General features: G+C 34.2%; 2 protein-coding genes across 2 annotated transcripts in view; one reads left to right on the plus strand and one right to left on the minus strand.

Annotated features, from left to right (window-relative positions):
• Positions 1-101: 101 nt before the first annotated feature.
• On the plus strand, positions 102-18,061 carry UTS2B (urotensin 2B). Its single transcript, XM_059165215.1, has 5 exons — positions 102-204; positions 5,127-5,225; positions 6,866-6,903; positions 8,173-8,266; positions 18,036-18,061. Exons 1-5 carry the CDS (start codon positions 102-104, stop codon positions 18,059-18,061), a joined length of 360 nt encoding a protein of 119 aa, XP_059021198.1.
• A 1,247-nt stretch (positions 18,062-19,308) lies between these two features.
• OSTN (osteocrin) overlaps positions 19,309-26,549 on the minus strand; it is a 41,944-nt gene continuing 34,703 nt past the window's right edge. The window contains exons 4-5 of the mRNA XM_059165216.1: positions 25,143-25,254; positions 19,309-21,362 (exon numbers count right to left, since the gene is read on the minus strand). Coding sequence (XP_059021199.1) covers positions 25,170-25,254 — 85 coding nt within the window. The 3' untranslated portion in view covers positions 19,309-21,362; positions 25,143-25,169. The remainder of the gene's footprint in view (positions 21,363-25,142; positions 25,255-26,549) is intronic.

The raw sequence follows: 26,549 nt of genomic DNA on the forward strand, positions 1-26,549 counted from the left end.
ATCTTTTAAAAGTGATCTCTGCAGCATTCCAGAGCCACTGAAGTATTTATCTTGACTTGGATAGTCCAGTTTCTCTGCTAGCACAGAAGAAGATTTTTAACATGAACAAGGTCCTTTCAACCACTCTTTGCTTTGGACTCCTAACTTTGTTAACTGTAATGATTTTTTTGGAATTGGTGCATGGACAGCCATATCTTACCCAAGGTATGTACAGATGAATCTAAAATCCTATAGATGGGTAAATAATCCCTATCTTCCTGTTTGCATTGTCTTAATTTTTCTGACATTATTAAAATAATGCTGTAAGGCATTACTATGATGTAATCATTAAACATCCCTTCAAAAGCTACTGTTTTAAATTAAATGTAATCTGTGGTGTTGTTCTGCTCAAGTAAATTAATTGTAACCACCACCGTACTAAATTTATTTTGATTACATTGTATTATTTTTTTTTCTAATCATGGGGCACCTTTTTCTTACATCTACTCTATGACCAAAGGTAGTGAATGTATAAATATTAACACAATCAATTAACTAACATGTGCATATTTTTAAAATACATTTGGGGAAAGAAAAATAATAGTTTTACCCAATAAGACTATAAATAAGTTACTTGTGAAAGAAGAACGGCTCAGAGAAGAACTCATTAAGGTGGAAATTTGTGTTTGCAGAGATTTGGAAGTAATAATGCACGGGGAAATCTACACAGTATTTTCAGGAGGATGATGCTAACACCTACATTATGCATTGACTGTATTTATCAGATTTCTAACATATTTAGGGTACTTATGTTAAATGAAATAATGTAATCTATGACATCTACAAATATTTACCATGTAAAGTTGGAGAAAATAAGTTCCTGCTTTTGTAGTATTGTAACTTATACTGATCTTTCTTTAAAATTTTCAATGCATTTTGTAGTGGAAATAACTCTTCATCTGAGAATCAGTAAAGCTAAATTTAATGTTGATTCATTAGGCAAACAACCTCATTGAAACTTTTGCATAATTCTTTATGTTTGAAAAATAGTAACTTAAAATAGTGCTCTCTATTTTCCCTTCCAGCTTGGGATTTTGAGGTTACTGTCATCTAACTGACCCTCTTGATGGGCTGGAAAGAGCCTTTTGTCCTACTGGGTGTGCAACCAAATCAGAACATTATACATTTGGTTTATATAATATTGGACTGAGAAGGGGGCTCAAGTTTCTCTCCCTTTCAGAAGGAATTCAATTGTATTTGACCATGTTGCTTCAAATGCAGTTTTAAAAGTCAATGAAAAAGCAGTTCTTTTGGTAAAGAAACTAAAATTGCATAAATCCTTGTTATTTATTTATAGGGATTTTTCCATTGAAAAAAAAAAATCGTCCCAGAGACATAAACAGAAACTTGGGAATCAAAAAGACTAGATTTTATCCATGGCTCACAGTTTGTCTTTGGCAGGTCAAAATCATTACACTTGGTAGGCCTCTATTGCTCTTCCTGTGAAATAATGAAATTTTCAATGTTCTTATCATAGCACAAACATGTGTGGAAAAATGAGACCATTCGTGAGGACTTTGCAAAATTAGGATGTTAGTGGTAAATGTACCTTCTGATTTCATATGCACGTGGGATACAGCAGAATCCAACTCTAAAGCATTTTTCTAGATTAAAATTGCATAACACCTCTGACCCCAGAATACCACACATTGATGTCCTTCTATCACTGGCAGCGCATTGGAAAGGTTTCTCTCTGGGACTCCCTTGGATCTGTTGCCTTGTATGTAAATGGAAAAGATGAAATTACTAGTAAGGTTATTTTCTGAACTAAATTGTATGTGATTAGAGTATGCCTCTCTCCATGCCCACATTTGTCAAAGCAGCCAAACATTTGACTTATTGTGGTTTTTTGACACATTTTTCAAATAAGCATTTGTCCACTGACAGAGAACAAAGTTGGGATTAATCATCTCTTGCTCTGTGTTAGACAATATTCAAGACAAATGTCACGGTCTGCCAGCTTTAATTTGGTGGGGGTTACAGAAAAGCCTGGCTCCATGGGTAAACCTGACAATGAGCAAACTACCTACCACAAAAGATGGAAGAGTGACTACCATGACCCGGAAGACTATGGAAAATTTATGAATTTTTGGTATTATCATTATGGGGGGGGGTTTTCAGGTTTCTTTCTGGTAAAAATTTCTCATCTGTCTCCACTAAAATGCTTCAAATTTGAACAAAAAGCAAGGAGACAACAAAATCTTTTAAGTCTATCTTAAGTAGTAATGAATCAATATTATCTGTGTCTTTGCAAAAGCATTTACTCAGTCACGTCTGGGTAACTTTGCCATCCTTTGTGCTAAGGGTGCATCTACACTCAGGGAGTTTTTATTCAAACATTTCCTTTATCAATATTAACCTTTATAATTCATTTTTTTAAAAATAACTGTAGCTCAAAGACAGAAACATAGTCAAAATATGTGTTTTTTTTTTTCTTTTAAAACTGTAGCTGTTTTAAAACTAAAAATGAAAACTGCTGATTTCCTAACAGTGAACGGGAGAATAATGAGGCACAAAAAAGTCAGCAGTAAGAGAGAGGGGAGCAGAGGACCACAGCTGAAAGGACTGTCACGGGAAGAACTTCTCAGTCCTGTATTTATTAGATACAAGATAGCAACAAAGGAGAAGAAAATAAGGCTATACAATAGCCATACGTCTAGTAGGTAAACAAGAAGGAATGTGAGTCACAAGTTGGTCCCAAGTCTTAGAGGTAAATGAGGTAGACAAGAAGAGGAGTAAGGTGTGTGGGGTCCAGCAGCAGGGAGTTGTAGTTGAGCAAGTGCACTTAAAGGGATTGCCTTAACAGCAGGCTTTTTCTGAGGCAGGGGAGACCAGGAAACAGGGAAGCAGGCAGCCATTCCACCCTGAGTGGGCCTGGCATTCCCAGCTGCCCCGCTTCCATGAAACAGGCGATGTCCCACTCTGGGTGAGCCAGGCATCCCCAGCTGCTCGGCTTCAAGGACATTTATTATCCCCTCCACCAGAGGCCTGCTGCTAGTACATGTTTTTCTCAAGGTCATCTTGGGCATGCTTGTGTGACCAGTACAACTCCTCATTAGTTGTTATATTTTAAGCAGTATCTTATTCTGAGGGATGGTTACAGAAAACAAGAATAAAAAAGGTTCATTTCCTATTATATATCTTAGACAATACTTTCTTAACTTTAAGAATAAAAAATATTAAAAAAAATTTTTTTTAAAGATTTTATTTATTTACTTGACAGAGATCACAAGTAGGCAGAGAGGCCGGCAGAGAGAGAAAGGAGGAAGCAGGCTCCCCACGGAGCAGAGAGCCCAATGTGGGGCTCGATCCCAGGACCCTGGGATCATGACCTGAGCCGAAGGCAGAGGCTTTTAACCCACTGAGTCACCCAGGCGCCCCTATTTTAAAAAATTTTTGAGAAAACTTTTTTCTTCAGAGAGTCCTGTAAACAGTGGTTGCCTTAACAGGTAGTGACAAGACTTTTTGAGGACACTTATGCAAGTGTAGTTACCGCAAGCAAAAGTGGTAAAGAAAGGCAAATAGGTTAATTTTCTTTTGTGAAAAATGTTCCACTTAAATATGCAGAAGTGGATTGTGAATTAAGCATATAAAATCTTCAGCTCTACTTTTCCTCCTTACTTCCTTCTTGTCTTATACTTTCTCTAGTTAAGGCAATGAAACAGTTGCTCTTATCACAGTTCTCTGACACAAGTAACCATTATCATCTGGCTATAAAATGTACCTTATGTCTTTTTCAAACAGAAACATTTTAAAGTTTATTATTTAACGTTTTCATAAACAACTGTAGTAACAATTATTGTATTGCATGGCCACGTCTTAAACTAAATTCTCTCTGAGGGTCTTCATTTAATTAATAGTAAGCAAAATTTCCATTGGTATTTTATTAGTGTTTTAATTAATCAATAGAAAAAACCCACAATGTCACAGATAATTTCTATGTTTATGATGTAAAGAAAATTGAAGAGCTGAGCACCAATGATCTATGTTTGGTCAGTGTGGAAACAATGCTGTCACTTGCCCCAAGTCATCCATTTGCTTCCTCACCAAGGCTTTTTGATTTCCTTCATTAGCCTCTCAGTCCTTTGAGTTCATCAATAAACATTTTCTAGACACAGAAAAGGCAGATGGTTTTATGGAATAATATAGTCAAGTCATGAGCCATTTCTGTAGCTAAAACCACAATACTCTCGCTTCTAAACTTCAAACTTACAAATCTAGCTTCTGCTCACACTGTCAGCTTGTCTGAGGAAATAAAAAGTAGAGAAAAATGATCCAAATAAGTTCTATGATAAAGGTTTGATTTTTTATGCCACCTCACAAAAGTTTATTTTATTTGTAATACACTAGTTATTATTTCAATTGTGTTATTTGTTCATAGCTATCTTATTGGGTCTACATGTTTTATAACTTGAGTAAAGGTTATTGTCCTGATTAAAAATATTTAATAAAATAAAAATATTTACAAAAAATTGGGTGATATTTCTGTTTTTAAGGTGCTGAAAGAGTTGGGCATTTGGTCAGTGAATGGAATGGGAGGGAAACTGACAAAGATAGAAAGATGTCAATAGGGAGAAAATAGACATCATGCAACCTCATTCACAGGGTTCCTTAGATAATTTAAATGCAATCTCCAGAACACAAAATGGCTCATATTTTAATGTGTATAGCTCATAAAAATCTTAAAATTAAAAAAATATATAGATTTTTTCTTTAAAAACATACCTTTTATGTTTTTCATATTAAATACAAGAGTAGAAAATTTCAATAATGCAGGTAAAAAATAAGAAATTTACCTGTAATTCTACTACCTAGGAATGAAGGCAGGTAAATTTTAGGATTTCACCTTTCAGACATACTCTCTGTCTTTCCTTCTCCCTCTCTCACAGTCTGTCTTTGAGTGCTCCAATTCATTCATTGATTTTTTTTAACAGCCTGTTTTTTTTTGATTACACACCTTTCTCCACATGCCTTTTAATGATGACTATATGCATTGATAGTTACCAGTAAAATGTATTTAATTAGAAATACTTCCAGTGATACAGATAGAAAATGGGAGTTTTATTACATTAAGGTGATTATTACAGGAAATGAACTATTTCCAGATAAGGAAGATACAAATCATGAGGAACTACTGCTGGCTCTACTAAATAAACATTTTGATTTCCAAAGACCTTCCAACATTGGTGAGTCAAGAATTTATTCTGTCTACTAGAACTAGAGGGTATCATGCTTAGCAAAATAAGTCAATTGGAGAAAGGCAACTATCATATGATCTCCCTGATATGAGGAAGTGGAGAAGCAGCATGGAGGGTTAAGGGGGTAGGAGAAGAATAAATGAAACAAGATGGGATTGGGAGGGAGACAAACCATAAGTGACTCTTAATCTCACAAAACAAACTGAGGGCTGCTGGGGGGACTGGGGTTGGGAGAAGGGGGTGGAGTTATGGACATTGGGGGGGGGTATGTGCTATGGTGAGTTATGTGAAATGTGTAAACCTCACAATTCACAGACCTGTACCCCTGAGGATAAAAAATATATTATATGTTTATAAAAAATAAAAATAAAAAAATCATACAAAAAGAATTTATTCTGTCTTCTGATCTGTTCTTTCTAAATATTTATTTATATTAAATAAAATAATAACTACTCCCTTTTATGCTGCACTGATGGCTTAAGTGTTTTTATTATTTCATATTCATGTAAAAGCAATGGCATTATTAACAAATATTAAAATCCTATTTTCTTCAATTAGAAGGTCCTAGTGGTATCGGTAACCATGTAGTTACACCATAGTGATCTTTACTTATATTTTCATATCTATGCAACTTCTTATTGGTATAGTTTATACACACACACACACACACACACACACTACACAGATATATATATATATATATACACACACACATACACAGATATATATATATATATATATATATATATATATATATATATATTTTAGCTAAATGCTTCACATCCATTCATAGGTTTCCATTAGAAATTTCACAAATTAACAGAAGTCTCATAGCAGTTAAGTTAGCATATTTTGCAATCAAATTCTCCCAGTGTGAGAAATGGTTAAAGTAGAGACCATTGGGAAGTTTAGTCTACGCCAACTGAGATTTTTTCTTTCTTTAAAGAACAGAAGAATCTAATTTATGTATCAGAATGTTCTCCAAGAAATAACAAATACTGTCAGAAACTTGGTAAGTCTAGCCTGAGAGAAAATGTGACAATATGTCAATGTGGTATACTCTCAGAAAACATCTGGTCTTCTAAAGAAAATGTCTATTCATGGGACAATGTGCTGACTACAACAATATTTTAATAAATATTTTTAAAATACAAGGTTTTAAAATTAGAAGTAAGATATTCTCTTTGAAAAAATGAATGAAATTATACAAAAGAAAAACTTATACTCAAATTTTAACGGGGGGAGTTATTATTCATATTTTAGGTGTTTATCAGTTGAATTACATAGATGCTTGTGTCCTGCTCTTTTTGCTTAAAATTGTTTTCTAAGATTTCCTCATATCAGTAAAATAGTTTATTTCTAAATAATAGCACGTGTTAGAACTATGGTCTTTTTTAGAAAGCTTTATGTTTATTACTAGAAATCAGATATTTTCTCATTACCTAACTGGTTACAAGTCAATGTTATAGACATTGAGAAAGTATTTGGGTTTTATATTAGGAATGATGGGTGGTCTTAAATCATATGAAAAAAGACTTTGCCTTCCAGATAAGATCCTAATGCGTGTCCTGAAGTGAATAAAATATTACTTGCAATGAAATTTTTCATATGAAAAATGTATCTTGCAGATAGACAACTGGCTAGCAAATTGGAAGAACTTAAGCAGGTGAGAATGTGCAATACTTACATTTCAATTTTAATAATAATTATAAGGCATTTTTTTTTGGGTACAGTTTTGAAAAATTATTAGTGCTATACTGTTAAATTTTTTTATTCCTGCTAGAGAAAAAGTGAAGTAATTCACTAGGGAAAAAATAGTCAAATTACACTTAAGCTAAAAAAAAAAAAAAAGAAAAGAAAAGAAAACCAAAATGAAACTATAGCTGAAGAGATCTTGAGATGAAATGCATCCCAGCTCTTCAATTACCTAACTATAAGACATGGATAAATTAAAATTCTCTGGATTTAAATCTTATCTGTAAAATGGGAGGCTATACTGAGATTGGTGATTTTTAATAACATAGTTATTATTTTAAAAAGTGAAAATACTTTTTCCCAAATAAATCGGATGTGGTGCTAGTAAGTGAAGCACATGAAGGTGGAGCTCTTCTGCTTAAATCACCTGGTTGCAGGCCTGAAGTGTCACCTTCCTGACCTGCTCTCAGCCCTTCTGATTGGGAACCCCTTAGCAGCCTTATTTCTCCACTGCTTGACAGGTTGGGAAGAAAATTCGAAAATCACCAGATTAGATGATTTCAAAACTTGTCCGCATACATGCATGCAAATTCATTATTGTAAAAACTGTGTGGCTGTTTGGGAGAGAGAATTGTACCCCATCATTTTGAGCAGGCTGGACATGGACACCTTCAGTAGCCAGGCTGAACTCTATTTTGGTAGAGTTAGGTCTTCAGGGCATGGGCAATCAGAGAGCTTGCTAAAAATTAACATGGGTTGAATACCAGGTAAAAGTCCTAAGGCCTCAAAATACCTCCCCTTTCCTTCTGGAAAGGAGAAATATTTCAGGAAATTCAAACATTTACATAACTCTTTGAAACTCCTTGAAAAGGAATGCTCATTATGGGTGACATAAAATCCAGTCCAGCAACACAGGCTGTGTTTATAAGCTCCCCATTAATTAACACCTGGAGTTGACTTCCTTCACTATAAACCTGTTTTTTCCTATCTCCTGTTGAGTCATGTACCTTTCCAAACCAGTCTCTAACTACAAGTTTCCTTGGATTTTCTATTTAATTCTTTTTGTTTATTTTCTTTATTGTTTTTCTCCTTTTCCATTCCTTTTTTCCCTCCTTTCTTACTGCCTTCTTCCATTTTTTCCATGCCTTTTCCTTTCTTTTTCTAATTATTCCTCTTTTTCAATAGAAAGCAGCATCATTCTCATTAAATATTTATAATTTTTATATTTGATTTTTAACAGTTGGAAAAGCTAAAAGAGCAGTTTACGGAGGCAAAAGATGTTGAGATATCCTATGCTATAGATGGTCCATCTTCTTCCCCTCCAAGCAAGCAAGGTAAATTTTAATTTCAAAGTTCTAAAATTGGCATCTGATAGATTACTTTCACAATTATTACTAAAAGGGAAAAGAGTAACTTGTCATTTCTTAATCCTATGGTGATTATTAAGATCGAGGTTCATATTTTTTAAAAAGATGCCAATGAATATGTTCCTTTGTGAATATATCTGAGCTCTGTCATGTTTACAGAAGTGGGTAGTAAGGTCATATGTAAAATAGGCCCTTATTGCTAAAAATTGTAACCTACCCTTGTTATTCTGGTTAAAGACTGGAGTTGGGAGAATCATAAATAGAAGCAATCAAGTTTTAAGTCAATTCAAATTTTAGAAGATCTTTATTGAAGTAAGGTGAACCTTCATTGCTCTAACACTTGGTTCAAGTTTTGAATCATAACATTTAATTTTAGAAAGATTTGTCTTTTATATCCTTCTTGTTTTTTCATAACATTTCTTGGGAAATTCTTGTTTCTTGCTGAATTAGTTATATTTGAAAAAACTTTGTATATATTTCTCCATTCATATAGTGATGTGAGCCTTCCTAAGACTCCTTTTATTTATCTACATTTCTCCCCTCCTTCCAGATTTGTCTTTAACTTGTGCAAAAACCTATTTCCCAATGCTAGTAAGTGGGAAGAGGATGCACTGGTATTATTTTTTTATTTTTATTTTTTTTTAATTTTTTTTATTTTTTTTAAAGATTTTATTTATTTATTTGTCAGAGAGAGAGCGAGCGAGAGCGAGCACAGGCAGACAGAGTGGAAGGCAGAGGCAGAGGGAGAAGCAGGCTCCCCGCGGAGCAAGGAGCCCGATGTGGGACTCGATCCCAGGACGCTGGGATCATGACCTGAGCCGAAGGCAGCCGCTTAACCCACTGAGCCACCCAGGCGTCCCGGTATTATTTAAACACTTAACATATTCAAGACATTTTGTACTTTAATATGTCAAAATATTGTGGTTAAATACACAGGCTCTAGAGATAAACTGCCTGGGTTCAAATCAGCATTGACATTTCCTACCTGTTTGAACTTGAGCAATTATAAAACATCTTGTGCCTCATTTTCTTTCCCCCCAATTGCAAATTATAATAATAATTATCTTTATGAGATTGTCGGGAAGATTTGATAGGTAAATATAGGAAAGACATTTAGAATAACGCCTGGTATATAGTAAGTACTAAGTAAGCCTAACTTGTTTTTTATGGTTTTGATCAATACTATAATTATTATTTTATTTTCATCATAAACACCATAGGATAACTATTACTATGCTTATTTTATAGATGAGGAAATTATATCTCAGAGAGGTGAAATTACATGCCAAAAATAACCCAACTGCTAAGTGACTCAAAGGAAAGTGTAGTAGAAGATGAATTGAAGATGTAAAGGAGAGAAACTTCAGGATTTTTAAGGACTTTAGCTTTTATTGAGTATCATATGGAATATCATTGGAAACTTGTAGCAAAATAGAAATATGAGATAAGTTTTAACGGAGCCACTCTGATGCTTCGTGGAGAATACACTGCAAAAGATGGGCAAAGGTAGAAGCAGAGAAACCATTAATGAGGAAAATTTAGTCATTCAGATGGTAAGTAGTAGCTTGTATTAGGGTGGCAGTAGTGAATTGGTAAGAAGGGGTCTGATTCTGGATATAAGTTGAACAAAAAAAATCAACAAAATTTGTTGTAGAATTGCATGTTTGTTTGATTTTTTAAAGGAAGACACCAAAAGTGATTTCAAAGTTTTTTTTTAATCAACTAGGAAAAGAGGGTAATTTCTATTTATTGAGTCAGAGATCGCTGGAAGAGGAGAACGTTTGGTGGTATAGAAGCACTGGGATAGACATTTATTAGGCCTTCCCACAATTAGCATAGTTTAGGTTATCTTGTGGTATCAGTTTTAATCCAAATCTCAGAGGCTTATTTTATAATAAAGTCCAATGCATGTTGCACAGCCCACTTCTATTTTCTGGCTATATCATCTAGAAGGTTGTTATAGCTTGACTGCCCCTAATATTTCCAAGACACAGGAAAGGGATAGAGGATACATCCCAGCTCTAAATTCCCTGAGTTCAGAACTCAGTTCAGTGACAGATATCAGTTCTCCTGAAGTCTGTTGGGTAGAATTAGTCATGTGGACTGCCACCAAAATATTGGCAAGACAGGCTGAGACATTTTAGGAAGTACGTATAATACTTGGAAAGCTCTGCCTGTACCACACGCGGTCAATCCTTTGATCTCCCCTTAACCACATAGACTATACTCAATGCCTTCCCTTTAGAGACAATCCCAGATCTCTTTCAGTGACTGAACCCAGAAGTCAGTGAACAGGCTCTCCAGGAGGAGATACGTACCAGCCTTCATCAGCTACAGTGTGGCTTCTTCTTCTTCATTCACAGACCTGTTGGCTGAAAAGACAAATCCAAAAACTGGCAGAACCAGGACAGGATAATGAGAACTGATAATCCCTTTCATAAAGGAAACCAAGAGACACACAGAATGCTATCCTCCAGCAATTCTGAAATCCCACTGGGCAAATATTATAAAGGTCTCCTACCCTGGGGTTGGAAAAAGGTATCTTGACTGGAGCCTGTATTATCTAAGAGGAGTCATTTGCCTATTGTGATGTTTCCACTGGCTGCACTGTTTGAAATTTTTGCTTTTTCGTTTTTATCTTGGACCCATTTTATGTGCCACTCGGGGATTATTCCTTTCTCCAGATGGCACAGTTTTCTCAGGTCTCGTCCTACTTTTGCAAAGTTGGAGGCACAAGGATTATTTTGTCTTTACGTGTTGAAGATATTTTTATTTTAGGATCTATGGTTTCTTTGACATTGATGTTCCTTCAAAAATTAGAAAGCTTCTCATGTACTTGCTCCATGCACACACTTTTTAAAAAATCAATTTTAATTATTCTGCGTTCTCACCCCCAATTTAGTAGCAGTTGCCTTCAAAGTATCTGGAACATACCTTAAAGACTACATTATCAGTCTGATTTTTGTCCTGAGTTCTTTATTCCAACTGCTATTTACAGAGGCTCTATCACTTAGAGTGTTTTTAAATCTCATAGTGTTTGGGACTTAGAAGAAGTTAGTTCTTTCAACATTTTGAGATTTTGTTTTCTGGACTCTCTTTATTCCCACTGTATTTGTTGTCAAATTGTATTTGGGGATAAATTAGGCAAACTCCATTAGCAAACTAACCTTACGATTTCAGTAATGAAGCTACTTTAAGATTTATGTTTTGATTACACGAAGCCTCGCATATGTTGGTCATTTTCCTTTATGCTATATCTACTCTATGTGTTCCCGAGGTAGAACGGGAGAGAGATGGAGGTAAACACACTCTTAACTGCTAAAATTAGGCACATGATCTTAATTTAACTGAACAGGGTCAGGAAAGCACCTGGAAAATGTAAAAAAAAAAAAAAAAAAAAAAGCACAAGGGTTATTTGGAGAATCATATTTCTACCACAGACATCTTGAGCTTGTCATTACCATGCATAACAGTATCTCGACAGTATAGTAGCCTCCTCATGCATGTTTTGTAGTTTCAGTTACCTGTGCTCAGCCATGGTTCAGAAGCAAACAATCCTCCTCTGATATGTCAGCAGCATTTGGGTCAGTAGTAGCCTGATATTATGTCATAGAGCCTGTGTCATTCACCTCACTTCATGTCATCATGTAGGCATTGTATTATCTACATCATCCCCAGAAGAAGGGCGACTAGAGTATAATAAGATATTTTGAGAGAAAGAGGCCACATTCACGTAACTTTTATTGCAGTGTATTGTTATAATTGTTCTAGTTATTAGTTATTAGCTATTGTTATTAATCTCATTGTGCCCAGTTTATAAACTGAACTTTATTGTAGTATATATGCTTAGCAAAAAACATAGTATTTATAGCATTCTGCAGTATAGAAACTGCAATACTATCTGCAGTTTCAGACATCCACTGGGGGTCTTGAAACATGTCTCCCACAGATAAGGGGGGACTTCTTTAGTGATCTGAGTAGACCATTGAATATATAAATTTGAAGTTTAAGGAAGCAGCTCATATTGGAGATATAAATTTGACAGTTATCAGCATATCAATATTGCTTGTTATTGTGATCAAACCATCTAAGAAATGACTCTAGGTATAAAAGAGAAGACAGGGGCGCCTGGGTGGCTCAGTGGGTTGGGCTGCTGCCTTCGGCTCAGGTCATGATCTCAGGGTCCTGGGATCGAGTCCCGCATCGGGCTCTCTGCTCAGCAGGGAGCCTGCTTCCCTCTCTCTCTCTCTCTCTCTCTCTCTGCCTGCCTCTCCATCTACTTGTGATTTCTCTCTGTCAAATGAATAAATAAAATCTTAAAAAAAAAAAAAAGAGAGAGAAGACAGCTCAGGTGATTCCAAGGTTAGAGGTTGGGCAGAAGAGAGAATCAGCAAAGGAGGCTTAATAGAGTGGCTACCAAGGAAGAAAGTGACCAATAAAGAAGACTTCACAGTTTCTAGGAAGTAGTGTAAGTGTATTTAAAGCTATAATAGGCCCATTAGTTGATGACTTCAACTTTCCTTCTGAACAGCAATAAAAGATAATTAATGGCTTTGACAAGAATTGTTTTGTGGACTTTGGCTAAAGAGAATATGATAAAGCAATATTTTTATCATTTCTCTGGTACCACTGACAATAGACACCACTTTTGAGAAATTTTGTTCTAAAGGGTATAAAAAATTAGAATATTAGCTAGAGCACTTTGAAGTCTGATCAAAGAATCTTCTTTGTTTTTAAGCAAGGATATATTAAAATATATTTGTATGTAGTAGGAATAAAATAAATATTTGTGGTGATAAACATGAAGTAGATGCCCAGGTTAAGTCACAGAAACAACCCACCTTATAGTTAAAGTGTTGTTCTATTGTGTAACTAGAAGTTGTTCTACTATGAATTCCCTTGTGTGAAGGTAAAATGGACACAGAGATCCAGCTAATGCTAAAGTAAATTATACTTACCGGGAATATTATAATTTGCTTTAATCATTTAATATATAATTGATAGACACCTGCCAAATTCACTAAGAATGGTGCTGTCTAATGTGATAAAATACAACATCTTTTCATGATAAAAACCCTTAACAATATTGGGTATTGAAGGAACATGCCTGAACTTAGTAAAGGCCATATATAACCAACCCACAGCTAATATCATATTCAATGAAGAAAAATAGAAAGGGATTTCTCTGAGTTTGAGAACAAGACAAGGTTACCCACTCTCACTACTTCTATTAGGTATAGTACTGGAAGTCCCAGCTAGAGTAATTAGAAAAGACAAAGAAATAAAAGGCATCCAAATCAGGAAGGAAGAAGTAAAACTGTCACTAATTGCTGATGGTATGATCGTATGTTTATAAAATCCTACAAAGTCAATCAAAAACTTGTTGAAATCAATTAATGATTTCAATGAAGTGGCAGATTAAAGAATCAGCTTACAGAAATCAGTGGCATCCCCTTATGCTAATGATGAAGCATTGGGAAAAAAAATCCCAATCACAATAGCATCAAAAATAATAAAATACCTAGTTAATAAAATGTTATTGAATTAGAGTTGATATACAATATTATTTTAATTTCATGTATGCAGCATTATAATACAACATTAGGAAGTGGTCACCAAAATAAATCTACCATCTGTTACCATATAAAGTGTTTAAATATTTTTAACTACATTCCTTATTTTGTACACTGTATCCCCATGTCTTACTTATTTTATAACTGGAAGTTTGTACATTTTAACTCCCTTCCTCTATTTCACTCCCTCCCCTCTAACAACTGCCAGATTATTCTCTGCATCTAAGGGTCAGTTTTTGTTTTCTTTTATTTATTCATTTGTTTTATTTTTTAGAGTCTACATATAAGTAAAATCATATGGTCTTTGTCTAACTTATTTTATTTGGCATAATACCGTTTAGGTCCATCCATGTTGTCATGAATGGCAAAATTTAATTTTTAATAGATATTCCATTGTGTGTGTGTATAATCAATCTTCTTTATTTATTCGTCTATTGATGGACACAGGTTGTTTCTATATCTTTGCTATTGTAAATAAGGCTACAGTCAACATAGGAATGCATGTACCTTTTCAAATTACTGCTTCCATTTTCTTCAGTTAAATACTCAGAAGTAGAGTTGTTGTACCATATTGTAGTTCTATTTTTAATTTTTGAGGAACATCCATACTTTTTCAGTACTGGCTACACCATTTTGCATTCCCACCTATAGTGTACAAAGATTCCTTTTTCTCCACATCTTTGCCAACAGTTGTTATTTATTTATTTATTTTGATAACAGCCATTCTGACAGGTATGAGGTGATATCTCATTGTGGTTTTGATTTGCATTTTTTGGATTATTAGTGATGTTGAACATCTCTTCATATATCTGTTGGCCATTTGTATTACTTCTTTGGAGAAATGTTTACTCAGGTCCTCTGCCCATTTACTTAGGAAAAAATTTAATCAAGGGAGTGAAGGATCTGCACAATGACAACTATAAAACTGTGCTGAAAGAAATTGAAGAAGACACAAACAAATGGGAAGAAATCTGTGCTCATGGACTGGAATAATAAATATTGTTAAAATGGCCATATTCCCCTTAGCCCTCTACAGGCTCAATGCAATCCTCACCAAAATATCAAAGGCATTCTTCGCAGAAATAGAAGAAAGAATCTAAAGTTTATGTGGAACCATAAAAGACACCAAATAGCCAAAAAATATTCTGAGCATAAAAGAACAAAACCTGATTTCAAATTACACTGTAAAGCCATAGTAATAAAAACTATGTGGTACTGACACAAAAATATACATATAGACCAATGAAACAGAACAGAAAGCCCAGAATTAAATCTCGGTATGTACAGTCAACTAATATTCAACAAGGGAGCCATGAACACCTCTGGGGGGAAGGATAGTCCTTCAACAAATAATGCTGGGAAAAACGTGAAGAACAATGAAATTGGACCCTTATATCACATCACTCACAAAAATTCACTTGAAATGGATAAAAGACTTCAACATAGACTTGATAACATAAAACTCCTAGAAGAAAATATAGATCAGAGGCTTATAAATATTGGTCTCAGTAATGACTTTTTGCACATGACACCAAAAACACAAGCAACAAAAGGAAAAATTAACAAATGGGACCACATCAAACTCAAAAGTCCCTGCACAACAAAAGAAACAATGCAATGAAATGACAAATTATAGAATGGAAGAAAATTTTATTTTCTTGCAAATATGGAAGAAATGGAAGAAAATTTTGTCAAATTGTATATTGGATAAGAGGTTAACATCCAAAAAATATAAAGAATACAACTTAATAAAAAATATAACTTAATAACAACAGAAAACCCCTAAAAGCATCTAATTGAAAAATGGACAGAACTAGATTTTTTTTCTAAAAAGGATATCAAAATACCCAAAAAAAGCACATAAAAGATGTTCAACATCACTAATCAGCAGGAAATGCAAATCAGAACCACAATGAAATGTCATCTCACACCTGTTAGTATGGCTATCGTCAAGAAGACAAGAGACACTGAGTGAAGTTGAGAACATGGTAAAAGGGAGCTCTTATACACTGATGATAGGAATGTAAATTCATCCAACTGCTATGGAAAACAATATGAGAGTTCCTCAAAAAAGTAAAAATATATGTACCATATGATCCAGCAATTCCACTTCCAGGTGGATCAATGGATGAATGGATAAAATTTATATATATATATATATATATTTTTTTCAGCCATGAGAAAGGAGGATATCCTGTCTTCTGCAACGACACAGATGACATCTGAGCCCATTATGGTAAGCAAGATAAGTCAGACAGAGAAAGACAAGAACCGTATGATATCACGTATACGTGGATCTAAAAAGGTGAAACGCATGAAAAAATGGAGTAAAATGGTGGTAATCAGTAGATCATGGAGGCAAGGGGCTTGGATAAGATTGATGGAGTTAAAGTATACAAACTTGTAATATACAGTAAATAAGTTACAGAAATCTAATGCACAATGCAATGAAAGGGGACAATAATATTGTACTCTAATGATGTAATCTGACATAGACTACTTCAATGGCAATCATATTACAAAACATAAATTTATCAAAGTAACACACTGTATACCTGTATACCTTAAATTTATGAAATATAATGTCAAATTTATTAAATTTTTTAAAAAGGAAGAAAAAAAAGTCTCCTTAGCTCTCACTCTGGTCTATTTACTTAGTTGTACTCCTAAGGACTTTAGTTTTTTGGATTCATAAGCTGATGTAGGATAGAAGCAGCTCATTTGAAGAAACCTGGGGATGGGAGGTGAAAAATAAACATATAGCTGTCTAACACATAGCATCCTGCTGAAAACAGGGTTACAAGAGTGAACCGGAGAGACGTCAAATGACACCAGAATGCTAGCAAGAAGTTTCCTTCAAACAGACTAAATATAGAATAGATAAGCATTGAAGAATTAAGCTCTACTGGGGATATCATTCATGACACTTCCTTTCATCCAGTTCCAGAAAGTTTCCCAAACTATATTCCATTGCATACTTAATCGAGCCACTCATGAGTAATTTTTGGATACGTGTGCATTTCTATTTTCCTGACAGATACTCAATGATATCTGAAGGGCCAGAAAAGGTAGTGATGGTAACTTTCCAAAGCATACTATAAAAAGAAGATTGGATTAATGGGCCAGGCTCCTCAGTTTAATGTCTGAAAATAAACTCCTTTCATAGGATTTGAATATGGTTTCATTTAAAGGAAGCTGTGGCTCTTGTAGAAATGAAAAGTAGACTCTGAGTGCTGTCACAACACTGGATGTGTAGGTGGTGATGAGCTTGAGGGTTACAGTTTACAGAGTGAATAGAGAGGGAGGGAAACCTGGCCAGCAGACAGACTTTTACCGTTTATTTCAAAGAGGATTTCAATGAGTATCTTTTTTTTTTTTTAAGTCTTTTTCATCAATAGTAAATCAAAAACCTGTCTCCCTGAGGTCTTAATTTTATAAACCACTTAGACTGAAGGAAATTAAAGAAATTTATAATGAGTCTATGAAGTTACTTTAAGTCAGGCGATTGGGAATAACCTACAGAAGATTTAAAATGACTCAGTCCTGCATTTGAAGATTAAAATAATGTTAGAATTGGTTTGATTTTTCTGAAGCATCATTTCTATGATCAGAATGTGAAGACTGAATGTGACAATTAAATTACTTAAATAACAAATGACCTGCAAAGTGAACGTTAAACTCTCTCCCTACTTTTCCTCCCCCAGTAAGTTGAAACATATTTATCACAGTTTTTACTCATGTGACTTCCTTTTTGGGATTTCAGTTACCCCAGATATAAAACAGAGGGTTGTATCTAATAGGACAACTGTATTACACGCATTATCTGAACTGTATTACACACATTATCATGTAGAAGAGTACTATCCAATAGAACTTTCTGTGATGAGGTGACTACTCTGTAATGCAGGGCTCATTATGGTAGTCACTGGCTACAAATTACTAATGAGTAATCTAAATGTGGCTAGTGTGATGGAGAAGGTGAATTTTCAGGTTTTATTTAATATTTATCAATTTATAGATTCCCATGAGGCTGATAACAACTGTATTGAATGTTCCTTTTACAAAACTCTCTCATGCTGAGGCACACATAACCTATTTTATTCAAATGTAATGTTTCATCAAATATCCTCCTAATAAAGAATGTATTTTGCTTTCTTTTTTAGCATGCTTTTGGAAATACTGTGTCTGAAGTTTTTTCCTCTGGATACAAAAAGAGAACACTAGAAAAAAAGAGATACAACCATTCCCTACTGCTTAAGGGTTATAGCTATTTTAAGCATAAAGAAACAGTGGCATTTATTCTGCCTGTTATATACTTGAGGTTTAAGGTGTGAACAATGACAAATCAGTTGCACTTTTGCCTGGCATGGGCTATCAAATGGCCTTGTAGCGCTCAAGTTGACAGTGTTGTATCTATTACTGTATGCTGTCTATAGATTCATCCTCTACATCTGATTTTGTCTGGTGATAACTATGTTATTGAATGAACAAAGTATTTTAAAAAGCATCTTGGAAATTAAAATAAATTATATTGTCTCAATTTATGGAAAAATATGCATCATTGTCCTTTCTCTTTCTTATGATTTTGCTAGCTATTATTTCTTTTCTGTTCATTTGGACAACTGTCACTGAAACTACTACAACCAAATGAATATATTACTAGCAGGCAGTAATATATGGTTTATTGGACTCTGAGAGAAAGTAATATTAGATGTCTCAGAAATAGATATTAAGAAAACTTTCTTACAAAGCAATTTGCCTTTTCATTTCTTAATTCTCTTCTTTGCCTCCACAGCATCATGAACTATTTGAGACACAGCATGTCTGGAAGAGATGACACTCATTGTGGTAAAAAATAAAACAAAGCAAAAACTCATTGGCTTTCTCTTGATTCTTTTTTTTTTTTCTTCTTTTTCACATCTGTGCATCAAACTGCTCGTGCTTTCATCTGCACAAGCTTATTTAATCAACTCAAGGCTGGGAGTTCAACTTCAATCTTGTCGGTTAACTGTGATAGCACAGAAACATCGCCAAAGTAACTTGAAAGAATATTAAGGGCTAGAATAGATGGTCAGATGAGCCTATACACAGTTCCTTAATACACAGTATGGGGGAAATGCAGCTTGTCTACATAATTCTAATTTTGTGGTGCTTAAAGAGAAAACTATCTCATAAGAGAGGATGAACAATATTAAGTTAAAAAAAATAAAACAAACCAAGTTGAGTCATATCTCTATAGTGCTATTTATATACTTGTTAAGAGCCACTCAAATGTGCATAAATACCAGTTGCTCAGTAATATCTAATTATTCTTATATATTTACATTTGTTGTAAACACAAATATAATATTGTTATAAAGAAAGACAAAAACTCCTGTGTTCACCATCTCATGTTTATTAACTTTGGAACAGTTAAACAATATGCAGGCATTTTGAACCTTCAAGGGTAAGGTCACTCAAAAAAGCCTTTGCTACTTCTTCCTTTTAGAAGAATCCATTAAATCAACTTTTAATAGTTTGCTTTGAGAAATTTAATTCCCTAAAACTATCTGTAGATTAAAGGTGTTGCTAGACTTTTTGTAGTGAAGATTTTAAGACGATGTAACCAGGAAAGAAATCCCTCATGAAAAATTAGTTATGTGATTGATGCCAGAACACGGAAATCCATGTTTACAATGTGTTCTGTGAGCTTCACAAATGAATGAGATGACTCATCATATCCTTAATCGAAATTATGTTTTAATTTCTTGCAGTGTTAAAAGAATGCCTTATTCAAACAAGGGTACTGTTGACTTATTTTTTACTTTGTATAAAGTAGTGGTAAAAATTAAAATATGAAATTAAATGGTCTTAAGGGGAGAAAACATTTTTCTCATTTTGTTCATTGAAGACTTGAGTATATATTATGAGATAAATGCATTATAGATTAGAATAGAGTATAAATCCATATAGTGTGACCTCTGATTTTAATTAGACTGAATGCCATAACTATAGCTTTATTAAAAAATAAAGATGAGAGGAAATCAATTTATTTAATTTGACTTTAAATCTTCACCATGATAAAATTTTAGGCTGAAGTAGGCCTTAATACCTTTTGTCATTGCAGGAAGCAGCAGCACCCAGTTGGATTAGAACCTTATAAATATCCAGATGGAGAAAAAGGGAAGAAAGAACTTCCAAGGAATATAACATATTTCTATAATTCAATAAAGTTTGGGGAAAAGTGTCAAGAGACATTCTAACTTCTTAAATAGTTTTCAAATAATGAGTTCTACAGGATATTTGTCCCTGTGCTCCTGCTAAGTTTATAGTTTATGAAAAACAGAATTAGCGCTCTCAAAATTCATTTCTCTTTGCTATAGCCCATCTATTACAGTTAACAGAATTGTTCATTTATTGTGTTTTTTTGTAAACTTAAATTTGAAGATTTTCAGTAGTTGGAAGAATTTTCCCCCAAACACATTATACTTTTCAATGCCTTATGAAACAGAGTATATGAAACCAATCAGTTTCTTGAGTGAGTCAGTACCATCAAGATGATGGCTTATTGTACTATGCCAAAAAGTACCATGCTAAAATTATATGTATTTAATTGCGTTCCAGACTATTCTAGTGGTTTACTACTGAGTGATTCTTTGCTTTTCCCCAATAATTTCATCTGTTACTCCTGTGTTCTTTACAATCTGCTGTTCTCGTAATTAGCTGCTGCTGCTCTTAATTAACTACCAGTTGTAATTTAGAGAAAAGAAAAGTTGTTAGAGGACATGAGATCTCCAAACTTGACAAATGAATGATATCCTTCACTTCCTAATTTGGTCAATATGCTCTGACTTTCAAGTATTTTCTCAATTGTTTCGAAGAATAACATTGATGGGTTTAATTACTAGCTGGGTTTTTTTTTTCCTTGCTTATAAATCATTCTTCTTTTATTTCTAGAACTGGAGCTATGTTTTATGTGCCGGAACCTCACTGAAATGTGAATATGCGAAGACAAGCCTAATTTCATAATCATTACCCAAGAGGCTCACTGACAAAGTATACAAAAGAAATCAAATATATAAGAGAACATACACAACATTGTCTTTCCTCATCTCTCAGTAATGAGCAAACAGACTGTACCTAAGTTGTACAGAAAAAAAAAAATCAGTCTTCAGTTATTATTCTTCAATTGCATAAATGTAAATGGTAAATGCATATAGAAAGCATTTCATGTATAGTGTGTTTTGACTGTTTCTTAGAAAAGCAAGGTTTGGAGCTAGGGAGCCATTCCCGTTAATTAAAATATATATTTAAAAAAATATCCATGCATTTAAGTGGTCTGCATAATTTAATTGAAGTTATAACAATACTGTGATATGACTGACTGAAGTTCTGACTGTGGAAAGATTTGCAGAAGGTCAGTTCTTTGAATGTTGAATCATTACTGAGTGTAAAGAACTTCACTGAAGCATCTTCCATGTTTTTGTGACATTTCACCGGAGAGGCTGTGTCTGTAAAAAGGAAAGTTGAAATTGTTACAGCTACGGGAAACTCCATAGATAAGGGGAATACCATCAACTTCAGTTGAGAAGAGCTGAAACTCTAAATGATGTTTCATTATAGATTTTTTTCCTGGGACATATTTTAATTGCAAAGACAATAGTGCAAAGTGATCATTTCAGATCAAAACACATTAAAAACACCATCTTCAATGTATAAGCCATTTACTATTCTCAAGCCATGGTTCCTTTCTTTGGGTAACTGCTATATTCTATTTCTTTTCAGTTTTAAATCTTGGTTCAGGGATGTTGCCATGACATAAAAAGGAAATAAAGAAAATCTAACTATTACTTTGTTTATTGCTATAACACATTGATAATTTTATATATTTTGCTCTCCTTAAAGGAATCAAGTATAATGCTGGCATTTAAACATAATTTTTTCTGCTCTTCAAGAGTTCTGTTAATATGTTTGAATGATAGTGCGTCAATATTGGTCTAAAATTTAAAAAATTATCAGTATAATACATCAACATGTGCCTTGTATTATTAAAAATCTTAGCGCATATGGTAGCAAGAGGTAGCATAATTAGTAGTCCTATTTCTACCCAATTTCGTCAGGAAGGTATCCTGTTTTCAATTGTAGAGACTTAGAACTTGTTAACCGCGTTTAGACAAGCTGCAAAATCTTAGACAAAATCTCTCTCTGAATTTGAGTTGCTTAGAGCTGACACATATAAAAAAACTCAAAATTGTGGTCAAATACATTAATGATTTGAGGAAGACATTGTTGTAAATACCAGGTTATCTTCTTTTCCAAAACACATATTGAGAAGAGGTTAACATTTGTTCTGAAAACGAGGTAACATACAGCAGCTGTATCTAGATCTAAACTCAAACCACACAAAACTTCCACGATTAGAACCAGTTTCACTTTTAGTGTGAAGACTTGTGAAACCCAGAAGGTGAAAACCCACAAATAAACCTTCTTTAAAAGAGTATACATTAACTCCCACAGAAGTGGAACAAAGATTTTCACAAAGTCTGACACACTGCTTCTGTTTGTTTTAGAAATGCGTAAGCCGAGAAGTTGGCATCCAGTAATGACAACTTAACCTCCTGAAGACCTTCTAGGTCATGAAGAGAATGCTGACTTAGAAGTCCAGAGACCTGGGCTCTGGATCTTGCCTGTCTGAGAGTGTAAAATTTTGAGCAAATCGTTTTCCTCTCACAGACCCAGTGTCCTCATTTATTAAAAAACAAAACAAAACAAAAGGGTAGGATTAAATGAGACTATGTTCTTGAATCTCTTAGTGATTTTATCAGTCATTAAGAATAAAAAACAGTGTATCAGAAAATGATTTTGAAAAGTTAAATGGAAATTAGACATATTTATTTATTTATTTTTATTATTCATAAACTGAAAACCTAAAACTTCGTATGAGAAAGTAAGAAAGCGTCTGAAAAACCTCGGTGACAGTGGCAAGAAATAATGACTAGAAACCTAATGGTTGATGGGTGCCCCTGCAATGATCGACAAAGGGAAAGAAAAAAATACATGGTGTTAGGTTTTATTCTAAATCTATTATGTTGTGGTATGACTATCTTGAAACTTCAGTAATAAGGACAGTGGTTGTCATCATACTTACCAAAGCCTATTAGATGAAGGATATAATATATGAATTTGGATTTTGCCCATAGTGATCCAGGAGACATTATATTAATTCAAATACCTTGCTGTAGTTCAGTGGCTAGCAGGAGTTTACATGGTCTGAAACTTCATATGAAAATGTAAATGAAAAGGAGTTTCCTGCATGTATTTTTTAAAATCATAACCTGTTTTGATTTAATTCAGAAATACTAGAATGGTGATAATCCAGGGTATCCAAGGTGGTAGAGTTCCTATGGAAACTAATCAAACCTAATTGTTTTAATCTCAGTGTCAGAATGTTCTCAACACATCAAGAAACTGGAGGATTGTGATCCTGATTTCAAGGAATTACTCAGTTTTTAATAACAATTAATTAGATCCTACTCAAATATAATGTGGTGATTTTTAACAATACTAAAGAGTAACCATACTTGGTATATCTCTAGACAAAAAGAAAGTTCAGTCCGCATTTTGAAGATGGCACTACTCAAAATACATTGTTCTTCACATACTAAGTAAGTCCTCTTATATCTGTGGACATTCAGTAACTTCATAACTTCATTGATCAAGAGCTCCATGGTGAAAAAAAATTCTTCTAACTAAGTCATTCTGAGAATAAGAAAGTTGAAGTAAAATATTCACTTCTCACTGTGGTTTAGGGCATTTGATGAAGAGAACAAACAGGCATGACCTAAACTGAGAGGTTCAGGGTTAATGTGATGTTTTGGGGGACTCTGCATCCTTGGTCAAAGGATCATCTGGAGAGAAATAAAAAGCATGAAAGTCATGCTTGAAACTGTCAAAACAGTTCCCGTTTGTCTCATCTGCCTGGGATGGAGGATGCATCCTCTTGTAAGCTTTACTGAGAAAAAATACATTGCCTAGATTTTATGTTTAGCATTTCATGTTTAAAATATAGAATATGGGGGTGCCTGGGTGGCTCAGTGGGTTAAGCCTCTGTCTTTGGCTCAGGTCATGATCCCAGGGTCCTGAGATCGAGCCTTGCATCCGGCTCTCTGCTCAGCGGGGAGCCTGCTTCCCCCTCTCTCTCTACCTGACTCTCTGACTACTTGTGATCTCTCTCTGTGACAAATTAAAAAAAAATCTAAAATATATAATATGTATGGCTAAATATACTTTTAAAAATATAAACTCAGAATTTGACCTTTCTGGATTTAAATGCTACTTATGTCACTAGCTATATGGCATTGTGAGTTAATATATCTACGCTTTCTATTATTGTATAATACTAATATTATATAATATAGTATAATAATAATGATGATTATTGAATATTTACATGTCAGACACTATTCTAAATGTTTAATACGTATCAATGCATTTAGTTCTCTGGACAATGTAGTGTGATGGAACTTCATTATTATCATCCGTTTATGGAGGGGAATTTTAGAATTTAACCAAGGTCCCACGGCTAACAGGTAGAACAACCGGGATTTGACCCACAACACTGGCCTCTCCTGCTGTCACTTTTACCCCTTAGACTGTACTACTTCTCAAGATACTGGAGACAGCAACAGGATCTACTTTAGGGAAAAGGTGTGTGCCCAATACACATCTAATTTAATTCTCACGATACTAGTGTGTTACTATTTAAATGAACAAGATGTAGAGAAATAAGATATGGAAACAAGATAATGAACAAATGAGTGACAGAGCCAGGATTTGGAGTAGGTGTTATGATTCCATGACCAATACTCTTCTTGCTACACCATTCTCTCTCCTGTGTTCTGTGTTATCATAAATCTGGGAATGTAGTTATTGGCAACAAAATGCTGTGTGACACTGAAATGTGTCTTCCTTATAATAGAGGGGTTACTACACAGTTATGTGCATGTATGAAGGTGATTAAAACATCAGTTAGAATTTTAACCATTGTTCATATATTAGTATCCCCTAATTGTATAAGAATCTGTGGGGATAATTGGTGAAGTAGATCTAGGACATTCCTTTGCTTTTTAAATGTCATTTAATTTACTTGCATCAATATACTAATTGAGTACAGAAAAGCTGAAACAGTGAATTTATAAGCTAGGAAATTAAAAGGGCAATTTATAAATCAAGATGGATCAATGAACTCATTGTGAAATGTTAATCAGAAGCTTGAATATACTGTTACATACCCAAATTGTACTCATGGTTAGAATCAATTAGCCTCTGGAATTTGAGAGACGGCTTCCACCAATCCGATCCACAGGAATACCAAATCGTCTTTTTGGATGATCTACTACTTTCCTGAAACAAACCAAGGAGATTATTTTTAAGCTAAACTCCAAGTTATCAATTAATGAGTTTTGCTCTTTTATTTCTTGCAGATTTAGGTGTTTTATTTGGGAGTTGGAATACACATGATAGTTTTCATTCACTACCACCCACTATGTGCCAGACAGTATCTCTTATTCTTTGGATATCGGTCAAAGTGGGTCTAACTGCCTCCATTTTATATTTGAGGAATCTGAAGCTTTGAGAAATTAAGTTACTTATCCAAAATCAAACAGTGCAGATGAAAAGCGGGGTCTTATTAGCATACCAATCTGTTAAGTGTTTAGCTTGGGTAAGTCCCTTTCTCTCTTCAAATGTTGGTGTATTCCTCTGGTGATGGATGACAACTACACTAGCTCAGTGGTTTTCCCCAATCTCTGACTCAAAATGGTTCTTCTTGGCAAGAATGGTGGTGGGGGAGGAGAAAGTGCTGATGCCAAGACTGACTGTAGACGAAGTGTGCTTCTCAGGTCTTCACTTGGATTTTACCCAGGGAAGCTTTGTACACAATGGTCTCTGTCTGTCACATATTCTCTGTGTCAAATATTATTTGGAAAAAATTAGTTTCATTATTAAGATGGGAGGATTTCTGGCTTTTATGTTTTGTAAAATCTCCCTTTAGAAAGAAGAAACATATTCTTTTGATTTGCTATCGTCATCCCTTCGTTCTACCAAGTCAAAATCCTAGTGTTCTCAGATGAGTGATGATTTGATGTAAATAGGTAGAGGGGAAAAAAACTCTCATTTTTACTGACACCAAGTTTTTACCTTAACTACCAGGTCTAATCAGTGTTCCTCATATCACTATTAGGTAAATAATTGATTTAAAAGCTTTGAGAAATATAGAGAATAATGGAAACATGGAATATTTTTATTACTGTATCTTACACATAGAACATTCCATAAACACAGTTTGACTGTACTCAAACTAATAAATTTGATGGTTATTAATATTTACTTAATGCTTTATATATGTCAGGCACTGTGCTTAGTACTGTGTATACAATGATGATAAAAATAGGCAAGAACCTGATTTGGAACTTATCCCTCAATGATACTGCAGGAACCAGGCACAGGGTCATGTTATGTGTTTTATTTGTTTGATTGTTTGTTTTTACTTAATTCAGCGTTCTTTTCTGTTGATTCATATCCATCTGCCTTTACAGGCTGGCTCTTGGTTTTGCAAGTCAATGCAGATAGCATCATATATATGATTTTATAAGGCTGTCTGTTAAACAACAGTTTGATCAATAGAGGAAAATCCAGGA

This window comes from Mustela lutreola, chromosome 2 (assembly GCF_030435805.1).
Source record: "Mustela lutreola isolate mMusLut2 chromosome 2, mMusLut2.pri, whole genome shotgun sequence".
Lineage (NCBI taxonomy): Eukaryota > Metazoa > Chordata > Mammalia > Carnivora > Mustelidae > Mustela > Mustela lutreola.